Below are 18,906 nucleotides of genomic sequence, written 5' to 3'. Positions count from 1 at the left end.
GTGCTTTGAGGCTTTTAGGACTATCGGTCAAATTAAGGCCTTTCTCGAACCAGGCGGCCTAGCCAAGGTGACGATCGCTATCGCTTCGCCATCGAATCGCTTTGTGTCACTCTATCACTCTTCCATATTAGTGCGACAGTGGCAGTTGCGTTTCAATTGCTACGGAGCGTAAGCGATTGGCATGTTGGCTACGCGGCCAGGGGCCCGACCTGAGACGTTTTGCCACTACCTCTTATGAGGCTTTCATGCCTTTGCTATGAATTGACCTTATCACGTTTTTACCTCCTTCTTATCTTTCTTGAGTCAAATCGGGCCCCTGCGTTATCCTCAATCTGTAGGTACATCACTTAGCACCACTTGCACCCTTCAGTAACCCGGGGTTAACTGGTTGAACCTGGAGTTACCATGGTTACCAGTACAATTTGACACTGGGTCTACGGTTTGGTGGAATGGTGCAAGTGGCCTTTATATAGTAGGTACTACGCATCAATACCTTAATAGCGAATTACCACTCTACACATAATAATCTTTGTTTAAATACATGGAATGATTTATAATTGTAGTAGAAATGTCACAGGACCCAGTCTAGCCCCGACAGTGACGTCGTTAGGATAAAAATTAATATATTTTATTAAAATTAATTTTAAGTGTTTTCAAAATGACAAAGTTTTTTTATCTGTTTTTGTTTTGTTTAGTGCCGATGGAAGCGCGTGAGTATTCTATTTTTACTATTTGCTGCTACTAATTATAGTTTCTTCAATAGGTACATTTTTTATTTAACTTAGGTACGAAAAAATAAGGGTAAAATAGGTTATTGTGTAATGTGTATGTTTAAATTTACGTTACAAATGTATTGAGAATTTTGATTTTCCCGTTTCGGTTTTAATCCTGGGAAGAAATTGGAATTTAAACCTTAATTTGTAGTGTAACTCTTCTTCTTCCTCGCGTTATCCCGGCATTTTTGCCATGGCTCATGGGAGCCTGGGGTCCGCTTTACAACTAATCCCAGGATTTGACGTAGGCACTAGTTTTTACGAAAGCGACTGCCATCTGACCTTCCAACCCAGAGGGGAAACTAGGCCTTATTGGGATTAGTCCGGTTTCCTCACGATGTTTTCCTTCACCGAAAAGCAACTGGTAAATAAATGATATTTCGTACATAAGTTCCGAAAAACTCATTGGTACGAGCCGGGGTTTGAACCCACGACCTCCGGATTGAAAGTCGCATGCTCTTACCGCTAGGGCACCAGCGCTCCCAGTAGTGTACCTAATAGTACCTAAACTAAATATACAAGTTGTGGTTATTTTTAACCCTATTAGGCGTATTCCGCGAGATGAATATTGAAATCAGTGTTTCTTTAAATTTTAGCTATAAGATACCACTTCATATTTTACCGGGGAACACCATTAGCTTGGAAGTTAATACTATATGGGGTCGTCCTTAAAAAATAATATGTCTGCGTTCTAATTGCCGGGACACATACAAAATGTATGAAAAAACCGGCCAAGTGCGAGTCGGACTTGCGCACGGAGGGTTCCGCACCATCAACAAAAAATAGAGCAAAACAAGCAAAAAAACGGTCACCCATCCAAGTACTGAACTGACCCCGCCCAACGTTGCTTAACTTCGGTCAAAAATCACGTTTGTTGTATGGGAACCCCACTTAAATCTTTATTTTATTCTGTTTTTAGTATTTGTTGTTATAGCGGCAACAGAAATACATTATCTGTGAAAATTTCAACTGTCTTGCTATCACGGTTCGTGAGATACAGCCTGGTGACAGACGGACGGACGGACGGACGGACAGCGGAGTCTTAGTAATATTTATCAGTCGTTTTTCGGTCAAGGAAAACATCGTGAGGAAACCGGACTAGGGTTTGCACGACGGATCCGAAATGTATGAAAATATGGGGATATTATCCGAATCCGGGGGGATTCGGATCCAGCTCCGGATAATATCACACATTTCGGATCCGGATTGCAAACCCTAAACTGGACTAATCCCAATAAGGTCTAATGGGATTTAAAGTCAGATGGCAGTCGCTTTCGTAAAAACTAGTGGCCACGCCTGGGATTAATTGCCAAGCGGACCCCAGGCTCCTATGAGCCGTGGCAAAAAGTGGCGTTTTCCTGGGCTTTTCCGTAAGTCGACAACCATTGGTGGACATTATATTTTAGTATTTTACGTAAATGATGGTGGGTGAAATTAAATTGGTCACGTCTATCAGGAAAAATACTTTAATATCCTTCTTGTACCTTAAAACAGTTAAAATAATGAAATAGTTAGTCACTATCAGATATATCGGAGCGGCTGAGGTGCTCAAAAATATCTCAAGACGCACTCTAACGCCTCGACAATAGAGTGGCAGAAATACAGAGGCGTATTTTAAAGATTTGGTGCCCCATTAAGTGATGATAATAATATGTACCTATATCATACAAGGATAAAAACCCTGATTTGCCGCCCCTTATAGTCTGCCGCCCCGGGCCATGACACCCTTGGCCCTGGGGTAAATACGCCCAAGCTGAAAAATATACTCCTATGTCCAGTATATGTACTACTGAATGTCTATTGACTGATTAAGATAACAATCATGTGCAATTTAAACTACAAAAACACAAGTCCGTCAAAATAAATGCGGTTGTACTGTAGGTAACATTTTTATCAGCCGGACGCTATGCCCTCTCGTGCTTCCGACGGATGCCAGCTCGAAAACAGCGGAAAGATTTATAATTATAATCAATAAAAACAATTTACAATGTGATGGCGGGAATTTGTCAGAAAATCTGGGATTATAATGCATGTAAGAGACAACATACGAAAATCGTTGGATACCTACCGCGTATACTGGGGTGGGGATTCGATTTGTATATCTTTTCCATACCCAAAGAAAAAAAAGACGAATAATAATTTACTAGAACAAATTAAATTATTTTCAGAAAATATTTTAATTTGTTATTATTTCGAGTACTAGTCACACTACTATATAAATTATAAACTGAAATAAATGTCATATAGGTACTCAGAAAAAGTGACCCAAGCCTCTAGAGTCTAGTGCCCCAGGCTTTTTCTGAATAATAATTTATTTAAATTACAATAATACACTACATAAATAAATATTAAGCATTTAAGCGAGAGAAGTAATGGCCAGGTAGCGAAAATATAAAAGGGAATTAACTTATAAGAATGAAATGACTAAGACTAAGAAAGAGATAAATAGTGCTCTTTTAGACGTTTTTTAAAATGGATTGAGCACGTCTTACATCAATGGGCAAAGCATTCCACATCCTTACAGACTGGAAAGTGAAGGATTTGATGTAGAACTTACTAGATGACCGAGGGGGAGCAAGAAGATTTTTTTTTAAATTAAAAATGGGCTTACTCATGGCCACAGACTAGCCGAGGCGAAGACGTGGCCTACGATGGAGCGAGTCTGCCCAGAAGGTGCCTGTTCACCCTTGATTTGAAGGTTGCCGGGTTATATGAGCTCGGAAATATAGACGCCGGCAAGGAATTCCATTCCTTTAATCATTCATTCATTTTGACCAATCAGATCTTGTGATTTTTCTCTATCAGTCTCGATCTCCCGAGCCCTCACCGCTTCATCGAGTTTGCCTGAGGTGACCTTTTTAACTTGGCCAGACACCCTCAGACCATTAGATTTATTGATAGGGGCCCTGTGGTCTTTGGCCTCCGCCGCCAAAATACCGCTGGCATCATGGGCGAGACAGAAATATAATTACGCGCATGCGATAGAGATAGGAAATAGCGGGTCAATGTACGAAATTTTTTGTGCTTAGTGTCCTTAATTTTACATAAAAAAAAACATTATTCAGTAGAAAAATCCAATTTTACATTTTTTCTTCTTCTGCCAAACTGCAGGACAGTTTGTTGGCAGAGGGAACTCCCTTAAAACATAGATGGGTGAAGCTTTTGTTCTTAAATTGTATAATAATCTCAATATTGTTCCAGAATACAGCTTCTCCCGCCTGAAGCCCACCAGGACCTGCGCGCGGCCCGAGATCGCGCACGGCACCGCGCGTCTCAAGCAGCGCGGGCGCATGGCGCGGTACGAGTGCCTGTCAGGGTACCAGCTGGTCGGAGACAAGTACGCCACCTGCTTAGGCGGCAGGTGGGATATGCCCAAACCTGTCTGCGTCCGTAAGTTATCACATAACTAGCGACCCGCCCCGGCTTCGCACGGGCTAACACATTATACGTAAACCTTCCTCTTGAATCACTCTATCTATTAAAAAACCGCATCAAAATCCGTTGCGTAGTTTTAAAGAATAGGAACAGACAGCGGGAAGCGACTTTGTTTTATACTATGTAGTGATTCTCTGTTTCTCGAATGTAGTTTTCATAAGACAATAGACGTTTCTTCGTTTCTAACCATGGATTCCCATATATTTTCCATGTACGGTTTCTCGAAACTATTAGCTTTTATGACCAAAATATGTATTTTTATGGACTCTGTCTCTTTAGTTGGTCAAATATTGACGTATCTCCTGACGACCCATTATTTTATCCCTATAAAATTTCCCTCCCGTTTCTAGATATTTAGAGAATATAGTTATATATAGGAAGAGGGGCTATTAGCTATTTAAAACATAATACTTCATTCAATCCTTAATAGAATGTGACCTTCAAAAATGATTCTCCATTACAGGTAGCGGCTGCACAATGCCTAGAATAGATCACGCCATTATTATGCCCACACACAGGAACGCTTGGTTGAACATATTCTGTCTCCCCGGCTACTCGGGCTCCGCTACGCTCTTCTGCGACGGTCAGAAGTGGAATGGGACTGTTCCTGTCTGCGTGTCAGGTACCTTGTCTTCCCATAGCTCTCACTATACTTCATTCCATACATTACGTGATCATCAAACTCTAGAAGAACACAGAAACAGAGATTCTAAACCTTTTTTGTGAAGTTGCACAGCAAACAACTTACATATCAACGTGAACGATAGTTCTTCGGTATTTTATTTAGAACTAGATTCTTTATTTCTGCCAATTACATAGAGCGTTTGACTTTACATAAGTACGCCGTGACAGTAAAGCCCCTTTTTCCCTTGCCATACCTTTTTTTTATACTACGTCAGTGGCAAACAAGCTTATACATCCGCTGTGCTATGCCCTGCCACACAAGATGAGATGAAATTCACAGTGCCCATTCCTCTCTACTGGACGTAGTTTAAGGACATACCCCCGGGTCTTATATACCTAAGCACTGACAATCCAACCTCTAGACTGAGCTTAGGCCAATTCTTTCATGAAACCGATGCTGCCAAAAATACGGGGGTGCGGGGGGACGAGGTGAGCGAATCCCGTGCCGTGATTGGTCCGTTCAAAGACACGGACCAATCACGGCACGGGATTGACTCGAAGATGGAGTAACGCTACCGTATGTGTGGCAGAGGGGGTAGCGCGACTATGCTATGTCTAGAGGTTGGATTGTCTGTGTACCTAAGTAACGCTAATAATTATAATCCAACAGATCCTGCACCCGTCGAGCTATCTTGTGACTTCGAGACTCCCACTCTGTGCGGATGGACGCAGGACTCGCGCCACGATTTTGACTGGACGAGGATTAATAAGAAGACGCCTAGTTCCTTTCTGTTTACGGGACCGGCGTTCGATCATACCTTCGGGGAAGGCAAGCCAGGTAATTTTGAGTTTAACATGATGCCAGGGGCCGCTTTATACCACCGCAACTCTCGCCATCGGCAGGGTTTTCGTCCTCACTTCCTAGAACCGAAACGGTCGAGGACTGTGCGGTTTAAGGAGAATTTCCTCCCGCGGACGCTCCGGCTGTGGAATGAACTCCCTGCCGAGTTTTTCTCGAGGGGGGCTATTCATAAATTACGTCATTTCAAATTGGGGGACATCGGATGATGGTAGCATGACGTAGGAGGAAACGGGGTCATTCGAGGCATGATTTTTGGATGATTTTAGGGTATACAAAAATCGTCAATAATAGATGACGTAATTTATGGACAGCCCCAGGGGCTACAGTATGAGGTTCTTTTAAACTTCAGTATGAGGTATTTTTAAAAAGGTGTGTTCAGGTTTTTAAAGGGTAGGTACCTCTGAGGGCTTAGCACAGAAGCGCCGTGAAAATATCTCGCCCACAAGAATAGAGACTACCCGTATCATAGGGACGGGTAGTTTAAATATCTATGCTGTCGCGGTCTGTCGCGACGCTTCTGTGCTAAGCCTATTGGTGCTGCAGGTGTCCATGGGCGACGCTAATTGTTTACCATCTGGCGATTCGTCTGTTCGTTTGCCACCTATATAATACAAATTAAAAATAATTACGAGGTAAATATTGCTTATCTTCAGGTTACTACATGTACATCGAAAGCTCCTCTAAGTCGGAGAACGACACGGCGCGTCTCATCTCGCCGGTGTACGCCGGGGGTCTGGAGAAGAATGGCTGCTTTTCATTCTTCTACCACATGTATGGGAGGTAAGATAATACTTATAAAGATTTAGGCATATCACTTTTAAACAGGACCTCCTGTTGCGGGGAAATTCCTCTTAAACCGCAGTCCGCCACCATTCCTAGGTTGTGAGGATGAACATCCTGCCGATGGCGAACGGTGCGGTGATAGAAAGCGGACGGCATCATGTCATACAATTCTCCAGAGCACAATCCATTTCAAACGGGAGGTTGCGGTGGAATTCCCTCCTAAACCGCATAGTCCGCCACCATTTGTAGGTTCTAGGGTGTGAGGATATACCTACATCCTGCCGACGGCGAGCGGTGCAGTGATAGAACGGCATCATGTCTACAATTCTTCAGAGCATAGCCCATTGTAGAAGCGGCAGAACACATCATCATCATATCAGCCCTTTATCGCCCACTGCTGAGCATAGGCCTCTCTTCTAGTGCGCCACTTGTCCCGGTCCTGAGCTAATCTCATCCAGAAGTGACCCGCAAGAACACACACAAGGAGGCAAAGTCTCTCCTTAGAAAGGTTGCGATTCGAGTTAGCTAACTCATATTTTTTTCTCTATGCTCATACTCACCATTTATTGCAAATTGCAAAGGTTTACCAATGATCAGTTAGCTTGCCAATCGATTGTGGAACTCACATTTCTGAAGATTTCACTCAATCTGTCCCAAGTCTCAATATATCTATTGCAGCATCTAGTTTGCCTGTTTCTGGACATATGTCTCCTCCAAATCCACCGAAGACTTTCTGTCCCTCATCTTTTGGAACCAGTCGTGGCCCGCGTGTCACCCTTAAGGCATTCACCCATCTTTCTGGTGGGTGACGACCCCTTCCCTGGGCCTCCACTCTAAGGTTTACGGCATTTCATTCAATTGCTAACACAAATTACCTACCATCGGTCTCCCCTCGCTGCAATAATTTTCACATATGGCCAGTTAACAACACCGATCCTTGCCTTTCCAGGTCCATCGGCGGTCTCCGAGTGTACCAAATACCTGAAAGCCAGAAAGACCAGATCCTGGACGATAGCGAGACGAGAGAACAGTACCTCCTGTTCGAGAAGTGGGGGAACCAGGGAGACGAATGGTTCAGAAACGTGTCGTACCTTAAAGACGTTTCTGATAATTTTCAGGTTAGTACAAACTGCAACACTCTTAACAGTCTTAACTGTCTATCGGTGGCCCTTATGCCTTTTGTAATAAGGTTTACGAACAGTCAGTTAACAGTGTGGGCGATGGTACAAATGATATCGCCCGAGACAGAGAGTTTTACCACTCGTTAATAAGAACTGGGGCCTGATGACAATCGTACATCGACAAATGAGTAAATAATTGTATAGGGAATGACAGATGCTACGAAGAGTCATGTGACTATTTCGATTGGCGTTTTCTATCAACGATTGGCATCTTGGTCTTGGCTAGGCCCCCTGGCCCCGTAGACAACATGCCAATCGCTAACGCTCCGTAGCGAACGAAACGCAACTGTCACTGTCACACTAATATGGAAGAGTGATAGAGAGACACAAAGCGATTCGATGGCGAAGCGCAAGCGATTGTCACCTTGGCTAAGCCGCCTGATGTGCCTTCTAAGTGTCAAAAAATTGCATATTTACCTGTGGAGATAAGTTTTCCATTCTCAAAATGAAAGTCTCCTTTAATTCCTCTTAAACTACTTATTGGTTTCCAGATAGTAATCGAGGGTATCCGAGGCACCAGCTTCACCAGTGACATCGCCATAGACGACGTAGCTATTCTATCGGGACCTCAGTGTGAACAGGCTTTCGCTAGCGCCGTCACTCCGGCTGAAGATATACGTAAGTATTAACTCTATTCCTTACCCCTAGGTCCCCTAGTGTAAATTTCAATATCTGGGAGACCGAGCTTTGCTCGGAAAACATATAAAAACTCAAAAATGCGCGTTTTCCCAGAGATAAAACCTAGCTAGATCGATTTTTCGCCCTCGAAAACCCCCATATAGCAAATTTCATCGAAATCGTTAGAGCCGTTCCCGAGATCCCCGTAACGTATATATATGTACATATAAATAATTAAATATACAAGAATTGCTCGTTTAAAGGTATTAGATTCAATATCGTGACGTGACGTACGCGTTTGCGTTAAATGTCAGTTTGTATGGGATTACGAGTTTTCAAAACGTCCCGCTTGGCGCGCTGTCGAAAAACCGGAAAAACATAACGCAAACGCATGTCATGCGATCGAATGAAATTTACACTAGGGTTCCTATCAGTGATTTGCCTATTAGGTAAGTATATATTTTTTCACCTCAGCAGCTCGAACAAGGGTACTTTGCTACTTAAAAACAGTGAGCAACAGTCACAGTCTCACAGTCTCACTCAATGAGCAAAATGCAATTTTGCTCACTGTTTTTAAGTAGCAAAGTACCCTTGTTCGAGCTGTTGAGGTGAAAACTTAATTGTTGGTATACGAGTATCTTAAGAAAACATGAGTGAATAGAGGTAAGTGATGAAGAAGGAATACATTTTTCGGGTTCTCTAATATGTTCTCACTGCTGAGGTGAAAAGTTTTGTGAACTACACGAGACCAAAGTTATTTACATCTCGTGCGCTTTTGAGTCCCTTACTACGCTCAAGATTCTAAATTACTATAGTATAGAATCTTTCGCTTGCACGGGACTCAAAATAAGCACTTGAAGAAATATCAAACTTTGATCTCTTGTTGTACAAATAACTATTCTCTTAGCCTATTACGCACTTATGCTAGCACTCACAATTCTTGTATCTTTGTATGTTAAAGCGGAGTCTTGCGCGGGGCGCTGCTCGGAGCAGACAACACCGCACCGAGGCTGCGGGTGCAGCACGGCCTGCATCAGCGACAGCGACTGCTGTGCCGACTTTCTTGAAGTCTGTGTCTTCAACTCGGACTTGGGTGAGCGGATTATTACTTCCAATAAAAAACGTATTAGTGTAAGACCTGAGTGGACGCTCGAGTTGGGCGTGCAGCGAGGCGGGGCGTGCGGCGTGCATGTTAAACAAATGCGCACGTATAGGAGCGGCCTTAGTGCACGCTGCTCACATCACGCGTGAGCCCACAGCCACGCTGCACGCCCCGCCTAACGCTCCGCTTCGAGCGTCCACTCAGGCCTTACACTAAGAATTCTTTATCAATCTATTTATGCGCCAACATCGTCTGTTATTTGAACTGATCTAACTCATCGACAAACTACCAGTACTTATAACCTATATACCTATTGTTGAAACTTAACACTGTTTTTTTTATTACAGCCAATAGGTTCGACGACGATACAACCACAACGAAAACTCCTTCAGACGCCCCAAGAACAGAAAAACTTATATTCACTACTCTACCTACCACTACTACCTCTACAACCATTACCCCTAGACCTACAACCACTACCCCTAAACCCACTACTCCTAAACCCACTACTCCTAAACCTGCGCTTACTACAACGACTACGGAACGCCCTAGACCAATTCCGACTACTATACCATACGGAACACATATACCTGTAACTCCTGTAAAGATGACTACGGTTAAAGTGGCTACTAAGGTACTGGTTACGACTACTGTAAAAGGAATAACGGCCGAGGTCCGAAGAGACGTGGATAGAGCGAAACATGCAAGCGCAGCGAAGAAAATTGTGCAAGACAAGTCAAAAGGTACGTACAGTCACAATCCGTGATTGCTGAGCCAATACAATTATAGTCATCCTTTTTTTTGGGTGCTAGCATTAGCGTAAGACAAAGACAGTATGATTCTCTCTATGTTTGAAATGAGGCAGTCCTGGCCTATAATTTTCTTTTCACCACGTCCACATCGACTGGTAAAGGCTCTCTTGATTGTTAAAAAAGTGATTGCAAATTTGCATTTTATTCACATGTGAGGCAAAGTAATCAAATGCAAATTTTGAGTTGTTTTCTTATGTTTGCTGGTTGAATTGAATTTTAAATGATAAATATTTAATAACATTCATTTAGATTTTATTTTGTTTGATTTTGCTTGATATCTTACAGTTAATATTTTCTTCGGGTTGGTGTGGTGAAAAATTTTGTTTCATTCGGGGGTAAAACATTGATTAACCCTCGTGCTTTGAGATCCTCGCAACGCACAAGATTCCATTTTTCGAATAACTCGCTACGCTCGTGGTTCAATTTTGGAATCTTTCGCTTGCTCGGGTATCAATATTAGCACTAGCGGTTAAACAACAACTTTGCCCCCTTGTAAAACGATAGTTATAGCAAGCGAAAGATGCCAAAATTGAACCACGAGCGTAGCGAGTGGTTCGAAAAATGGAATTTTGAGCGTTGCGAGGGTTTCAAAGCACGAGGGTTAAACAAAATTTGCCCCCGAGTGTGAAACACAACATTTTTCACCACACTAATCCGAAGAAAATATTAACTGTAAGATATCAAACAAAAACAAAACAAATCAAATCCAAATGAATGTTATTAAATATTTATCATTAAAAATCATCATTTAAAATTCAAATCAACCAGCAAACATAAGAAAACAACTCAAAATTTACATTTGATTACTTCGCCTCACATGTGAATAAAATGAAACTTTGCTATCAGTTTTTGAAGTGCAAAGTAAGCCTTTCCGAGCTGAGGGCCTACCGCGAACCACGTTCGACGTGTTACCTCCCTGTCACACTTGCGTACGAATTTACAAGTGCGACAGAGAGGCAAGACGTCGAACGTGGTTCGCGGTAGGCGCTCAGGTGTGGTGAAAATAACTATTTTCTCTCAGGGTCCAGCGCAGCGGCGGGCGTGATAACGTTGCTAGTATTCTGCGTGCTAATAGTCGGCGCGGCGCTGGCGGCGCGGAGCGCGCGCGGCCGCGCGGTGCTGGCGCGCCTGCGCGGCCGCGCGGCCCGAGACCCCGAGGTGCGCTACCTCACCAGTGATCATGATTAAATACTAACAACACTATCTGTTTCATTTCTCATCCTCCTAGAGCCCTATAATAAGTCGGGCGAAGCCCTAAGCCCCCGCCAGACTGTGCGTGAATCGCGGCTTCGCGCCAGTGTGGAGGGGGCTGTACATTTGGAGAGCGCGAACGCGAGCTCTTAGTTCCAGGACGCCTGAAGCGCCCTACACGCTATAAACAGGTCGGGCGAAACCCGACATTCGGAGCGCGCGTACCCCGACATTAGGAGCGCGTGACGCGCGCTCCTAATTACATCCCTGCACAATGATAAGTCGGGTCGGGCAAAATAAGGGAGAAAAACAACGTGTTGCACTCCGGGAGAGCCGACAGAAGTGAAAACTCAATGACATCCATTTTTTCCCCATCACAAAAAGTGCACAGCGCCCCTAAAGAAGTTTCCACTTCAAAAATCCTAAACTGACAGCTACTTATGTTTGTGGCAGCTACAGCATTCTCGTGTATTAGTTTATTAAAGTATACTTTGATGCTCAAAATGATAAGTATTTTAGAGCGAAAAGATTTGATCGCATTATATAAATAAAATAAACAGATGAAAGTTACACATTGGGTCTCTCATTTGGGTTTCGATGCTTTTGATCAAAGTCGTCGAAAAATTTTATCAAAATAAATGGTTTTTAATAGAGTCTGTGCGAAAAGAGAAAAGTTGTGAAATGTATGGGATCCAATACATTCTACCTTCTCTTTCCGCACAGACTCTATAAGCGACATTCATAACATTAACAACAACTTAAGCAAACACGTAAATACTGCGTAAAACGAAACGCAGCCAACTTTAAACATAACCTTGGTAACACGTTACAAACATGGCAACACCGAAGCGCGGGTGAATACGAACCGTGACCTCGTTTCCTACCCCGTCGCCCCAAAGTCGGCATGAGGGCGCAGCCTTAGCGATACCTTATCGTATCGACCCACCATCCGCCATTAACACGCATGCGCAAAAATATGCGGAATAACTGACGTTTCAACCAGCCAGTACCACAGCGAAAATGGACACGACCTGTAAATAAAACTGTAAATATTCCTAAATTAAATAGTGCCTGTGATTCGAATGTTTTTAAAAATCGACGCGTTGTTTGGAGATTTCTGAACGGGGCGGGTGAGTTCCTATTTTAAAATGCGATATTTTTTTAATTGGATTAACTTTTTTCTGTTTATGTAACGTTCCAAATTGGATTTCTTTGGCTTTATTCTTAAAATAGTCGTAAACTTAAGCCTTCTTGGAGGTTTTATGTAACGGGTATACTATATGTGTGTTTATGTGGTGCATATATGTTTATAGTTTGGTATTTGTGTTGTTAACGAGTCTGCGATACGCGTGTCCGATAAAAACTTAATTTATTTGGTGCCAAGGCCTTCTCGGTAATAAAAAGCTAGGTTTTTCCGTACCCGACCCGAGTAATACCTTACGTTGCGTTGTTTTCAGACTGAAATGTTAATCTAAAATCTAGGTAAAAGCCTAGTTACTAAAAGCTTTGCCTGACTAAGAATCTAAAAATAGTTTCGTCTCAAATCTTATGGCAAAGAAAATGGATAATGTTTGAGTGAAGTATTTATTTGAATTATTTATAGGTTTCTTGATTTGAATATGATAGGAATGGGGAAATGAAAGGTTCTATTATCATATTAGGTATTATATTAACGATATTTTTAAAGTTAGAGAGATATTTCTTAGCCAAGTCATTTATGTCATAAGTTCGCCTCTCGTATGGATAATATAGGTATTTTCAATAGGTAATTCTTCATATTGTTTCAAATATTAGCATATAAGTAATTGTATATAAGTAATTCGTGGAAAAGCCGAAGTAAATTTAACTCGTTCTTATACGAGTTGTAGACGACTTGTACTCGTAGCATGTCAATAACGCAAGCCTGTTAAAAAAAGTTTTGATAGTTATGTTTACGAGTATTACTGAATCGCGATCAGAAAGGGATTAGAAATAACAGATTTCCATACACTTACGTCAAAATCAATATGGATTGACAGCTATCTCAATCCCTTTCTAATCGCGATTCAGTAATAATACTTTCAGCCGGAAAAGTATTCGTAACAATTTAAGGACTAATAAAAAAAAATTCAGACTTTCTCAAAAGCTTGAAACTTGTAATACAAGCGGATGTCACTTTTTGACCACTTTTATTACAAGCTTTTGAGAAACGGGCCCCAGCAGCGGTCCATATTTAGTTAAGTATAGTAGTAACATTTAAGCCTTAACACCTACTAAACAAACTCCTTGTTTACTATAATACTTATTCTTATTCAATAATCATGTTTTACGAGTATATTGTCAATATGATAATTTGACAAGAACGATAAGGGTCGTATATTCGTTGATTTATTTGCCCGAAACTAAGGTCAAATTATTTAGTCAAGTAAAGTATCACAATAAATAACAAATAAAATAAAAGTAAGGGTCAACAGTTGCCTATACAGGGAGCTCGAGAAAACTCGAATTATTTTTAACCACTGCCAGTTGTCAATGAGGGGTTATTCATTAATCACGTAAGGGTTTCGAAGGGTCAGTCGGGTGCCGGGGGATTACAAAGCTCTGTAGGGTAAAAACAGTTCTTACGTAATATCACGCGAGGTTTTTGAGAGTCAAGCGTAAACGAAGTTGGTGTTGTGGCGGGTCAAGTCAGCAGCAGAAATTGCTAAGCGGGCCAGGTGTTCAAAATGATCTTGACACGACTTTATTGTTAAGAGAATAAGAGTGTGTCAAGGTAATTTTGAGCACCTCGCCCGCTTAGCAACTTCTGCTACTGACTGTAGGTAATCTTATGACAATACCTACAAGTTTAACTCTTCTGGAAATCAAACCTACATACAGGGGCCCGTTTCTCAAAAGTTACTAATACAAGTGTAAGTCCCTTTCTAACTAAAGCTGCCAAAAAGTGACATCCGCTGGTATTACAAGTTACAAGCTTTTGAGAAACGGGCCCCTGATGTTATTAAATACAAGTAAACGTTTGTATATCGTACAAGTAAGTAAACGTTTGTAGGTATATATATATCGTTTATCGCTATGCAAAAAGCATCCGTCACGCTCTGATAATGCAGGCGTTTTATCTACCGCGATAATAGTCTGACTAGAATATCTAATGGCCTTCGTATCGTAAGTTCGTAGACATAGTCGGCTACTACGGGAGGTACCGACTTGGTAATAACTCTGAGGGCTACCCCACACTAGCATCTCCCGAGCGTCGGCGTCTAGCCAACTCTATGGCTGCTGCTCGACGCAACGTTTTCTATAGTGCTGACTAGACGCCGACGCTCGAAAGACACTAGTGTGGGGCTGAGGTCTCTCTGAATGCGTAGCCGGGTGTTCTGGTTCAGTAGCCGGTTGTGTCGCTGACAAATTGACAATTCTTATAGCCTGTTGCAAAAAACATTAGAAAAAAACAACGCAGAGACGCCACAACATTTCAATCCTGCCTCGCACAGCTAAACTGTGGAATTAGTTGTCACTGTCGCCTGAAAAATTAAAAAAACCCGATACTGTAGATATAGATACTGTGTCACCTAGCGAGTTAAAATTTATATTTATTTATTTTTATAAAAAAAAAACACTAAAACCAATTCATCTTTATTTTTACTTACTTTACTTACTTTTTTACTTACTTTTTTACTATTTACTACAACTGATCTATTCTTTTTACTTATGCACTGATAACGCGCGGCTGCGGCGGCCACACAAACAAATTCTATGTCTCTGTTATAATGTGGTCACTTATTATGGTTGCCTATGTATTAATATACTTAGTTCTTTACGTACCTTTCCAAATACACTATACAACTTACAGCACACTCGTCATAAACAAAATAATGAAAACTTGCATGGTATTAATACTTACAAAAATAATAAATCATGTCCAATAAACAATAAATATTATTATGTAACTCTCGAATTTTTATTTTATCTTTCAAGCATCTATTTACATCTATCTGCCTGTTTAAACTACATTCGGCGTGGGTTTTATTTAACTAACGTAATACTATGTCTATTAGTTGATACCAACATTAACTTTACAGTTCATTTTTATCCTAAAGCACTAATGAAGCGTGTCTGTTCTAATACAGTCGGTTATTATTCGATATATAGTGGAAAAGTTTGTATTAATCATTTGTCACGGGCGGTTTAAATACTGTGGCTGACGATATTGACGCGACCCAGCTGTGCGATAACAGACATGTTTCATGCCTAGAAGATTGTATTGCGATTAAAAATACATTTAAAAAGCCTTTTATGCTGATCACTCAAAACATACGTAGCCATCAGCGCAACTTTGATTACTTTAAGTGTGTGCTAAAACGAGCTAATCTCGCGCCTGATGCTATAGTACTGACGGAGTGTTGGCTACAGGTATGCCCCCAGCTACCGACCCTCCAGGGTTATAATTGCTTTGCGTCAGACCAGCAATACTTGCAAAATGACGGAGTAATTATTTTTGTCAAAGAAAATTTTAGTGTAAAGGTCCTAAAAAATAATTTTAAAGAGGCAAATGCTTTATTTCTAAGAATCAACAATGAATTTGACTTAATAGGAATATACAGATCGCCTAGTTATTGTAACCCTGCGACCTTCTTGGATTCGTTAGATACGTTTTTATCACATGGCACAGACTGTAAACATGTTATCATAACGGGCGATATTAACTTAAACATCACGCCAAACGCGTGCAGCGGCGGTGCTGACGACTACCTAAATGTTTGTTCGGAGCACGGCTTCTACTCGGGTAATTTTTTGCCCACTCGAGGGAACAATTGCTTAGATCACGTCATGATAAGATCCAAACTAAAGGTGGCAGTCATCACTTGCAACGAAGATATCACAGATCATCTTCTTATTATGACACTCTTTGACCATGCGATATCGAACGAAAAACGTAAATATATCACTAAACTTGATTTAAAAGCTATTGATTCTGAAATTAAGAATATAGATTGGTCACCTTTATACCAGATAGATGACGTAAATGTAGCGTGTGATTTTTTGTGTACCTCACTTACAAACATAATTAAAAAGCACAAACAATGTGTCCGAGTAAGTAACTCTAAACGTACAATTAAACAATGGATTACTCCCGGGCTCCTAAAATGTATACGAAAGAGAAGCAGGTTGCACCAACAAGCAAATAAAAACCCTAACGATGAGAGCATCCAAAACCAATATAAAAAATATAGGAACACTTGCGCTGATATTTTAAAAGAAGTTAAAGCTAAGCATCATCAGCGAGAGCTTTTAGAAGCACGCCTAGATGCAAAAAAGACATGGAAGACGGTAAAATCGGCATGCAATATTGCGTCTACCCGCTCCCAAGCTTCTGAGCTTCTTGAACTTGATACGAACCCTAAAATTTCGCTAAATACAGTAAATACCTTTTTTAGTTCCGTCGGTAAGAATTTAGCGGAGGTGACGCTCAATAGAATGGGAGTAAGTGAGACGTACTTGGCCAAAATGCACCAGGGTGAATGTTCTCCGGTTTCGTCATTCTTCCTCCGACCTACAGACACTCACGAGGTAGCTTCTTTTATTAGTCAATTAAAGGCTGGTAGTTCCCCGGGATTAGACGGTATCACACCAGATTTATTAAAAATGACTGTGACTAGCGTTACCGAGCCCATCACTTATTTGTGTAATCTGAGCATAACTTCCGCTACTTTCCCAAATCTTCTCAAACTAGCTTCAGTAACACCAATTTACAAGGCGGGTAGTAGAGAACAAGTCACTAACTATAGGCCAATTTCCTTGCTTAGTATAATTGGTAAACTCATTGAGAAAATTATCAATGCACAGTTGTTGTTGTTTCTTGAGCGCAATAACAGCCTGTCGCCTAACCAATTTGGCTTTAGACAAAAGAGATCCACCGAACAAGCGATTGACCTACTTGTTGGTAAAATTGTAGATTCCTTAGATAAAGGCGAAAAGTGCGTAGGATTATTTTTAGATCTTGCCAAGGCCTTCGATACAGTTTCTATTCCGATCCTTTTGGCTAAACTCGAGAGCCTTGGCATCAGGGGACTCCCACTTAAGTGGTTTGAATCTTACTTACGAGATCGTAAGCAATGTGTTCGGGTGGGAGACAATGCCAGCGACTTTGCTAACGTAGATTTTGGGGTCCCCCAGGGAAGTGTACTCGGCCCAACTTTGTTTTTGGCTTACATCAACGGCCTCTGTAACCTTAAACTAACAAATGCTATAACTATATCGTTTGCCGATGATACAGCTATTCTGGTACGCGGAAAAACCTGGCCAGAAGTCCAGAGCACCGCGGAGCTTAACTTAAAACTAGTTGTAGAGTGGCTCGATTCCAACCTGCTGACATTAAACGTCCAGAAGACCAAATATGTCTGTTTCTCAATCGACTCCAGAGGCCAACCTCATGACGGATTTTGTATTACGGTTAGACATCAGAATGACGTGTTGTCCGGGTCCTCTAATTTAACCAGTGCTAGCTTCTTAGAGCGTTCAAACACCATGCGTTACCTTGGTGTACTGCTCGATACTCACCTCACTTGGCGGCAGCACATCGAGTCACTCAAAAGCCGTCTTCGTAAGCTTACGTATGTCTTTCGAACTTTAAGAAATATTGCATATCCCGAGCTGTTGAGGACAGTTTACTTCGCTCTTTGTGAATCCGTGCTATGCTACTGCAATTCAGTGTGGGGAGGGGCGGCAAAGACGCACCTCATTACTTTAGAAAGAGCTCAACGGTCTCTTCTCAAAGTTATTTACCGGAAACCATCACGATACAGTACTAAAGAACTATACACGCTTGCCAATGTTCTCTCGGTTCGCCAATTGTATCTTAGAAAAATCATGTACAATTATGGAAAACTGCATGACAAGATTTTTGAAGCAGACACAAGACGCCGTCAGCGCTGGAAAACCACAAAAACGCGTACAAAATTTGCCCAAAGATTTCACCCCTTCATTTCAGCTCTAGTAATGAAATCATTCTGCAAACTACATCCCATAAAGGGACCTCCTAGCAAACGGTATTTAACTAATTGGCTTACTCAACTAGATTACCACGACACTGAACTCCTCCTAAACGTGTTAAAATAATTAATTAAATATTTACAATACTTACATAGATATACATTTTATAATAATAACATTGAAATAATACTCCCTTATCATAAATATTATAGTATGCATTTTTACACACTAACACACACACACACACACACACACACACACACACACACTCACACACACACAGTGTAACTCTCTGTACAATTTGTACCTACCAATATATAGATTAAGAAACTAGTATAAGTAACGAAACTGTGTCCTGTAACACAGGGTTTCCTAGATCAGGACACAGGGACGTGATTTACTGTATGTCTAAATTTATACAATAAACTTTTTTCATTTTTCATTTTTCATTTTTCATTTTTCATCGTTTCGAAAACTATGCCACCAAAAGACACACAACTATAAAAAATAAGGTTATTAAATGCTATATTACCCCGTAGTATAAAAAAAGGGA

The 18,906-nt window shown here is 41.3% G+C and overlaps 1 protein-coding gene across 2 annotated transcripts; it reads left to right on the top strand.

Moving 5' to 3' along the window:
* The first annotated feature begins 566 nt into the window (after nt 1–566).
* LOC134658344 (MAM and LDL-receptor class A domain-containing protein 1-like) lies at nt 567–11,390 on the top strand. Of its 2 annotated transcripts, none has more exons than XM_063513971.1 (10): nt 567–710; nt 3,975–4,163; nt 4,672–4,830; nt 5,503–5,670; nt 6,348–6,474; nt 7,427–7,595; nt 8,150–8,276; nt 9,238–9,369; nt 9,726–10,121; nt 11,212–11,390. In XM_063513971.1, exons 1-10 carry the CDS (start codon nt 659–661, stop codon nt 11,376–11,378), a joined length of 1,686 nt encoding a protein of 561 aa, XP_063370041.1. In that variant the 5' UTR covers nt 567–658; the 3' UTR covers nt 11,379–11,390. The 2 variants fall into 2 exon arrangements, with proteins under 2 accessions (XP_063370041.1, XP_063370042.1); XM_063513972.1 differs by having other exon boundaries at nt 567–714; nt 3,982–4,163.
* The last annotated feature ends 7,516 nt before the right edge of the window (nt 11,391–18,906 follow it).

The sequence above is a fragment of the Cydia amplana genome, chromosome 22 (assembly GCF_948474715.1).
Source record: "Cydia amplana chromosome 22, ilCydAmpl1.1, whole genome shotgun sequence".
Lineage (NCBI taxonomy): Eukaryota > Metazoa > Arthropoda > Insecta > Lepidoptera > Tortricidae > Cydia > Cydia amplana.
The sequence above is the reverse complement of the archived record's forward strand: the minus strand, read 5'-3'. Positions and strand labels throughout refer to the sequence as shown.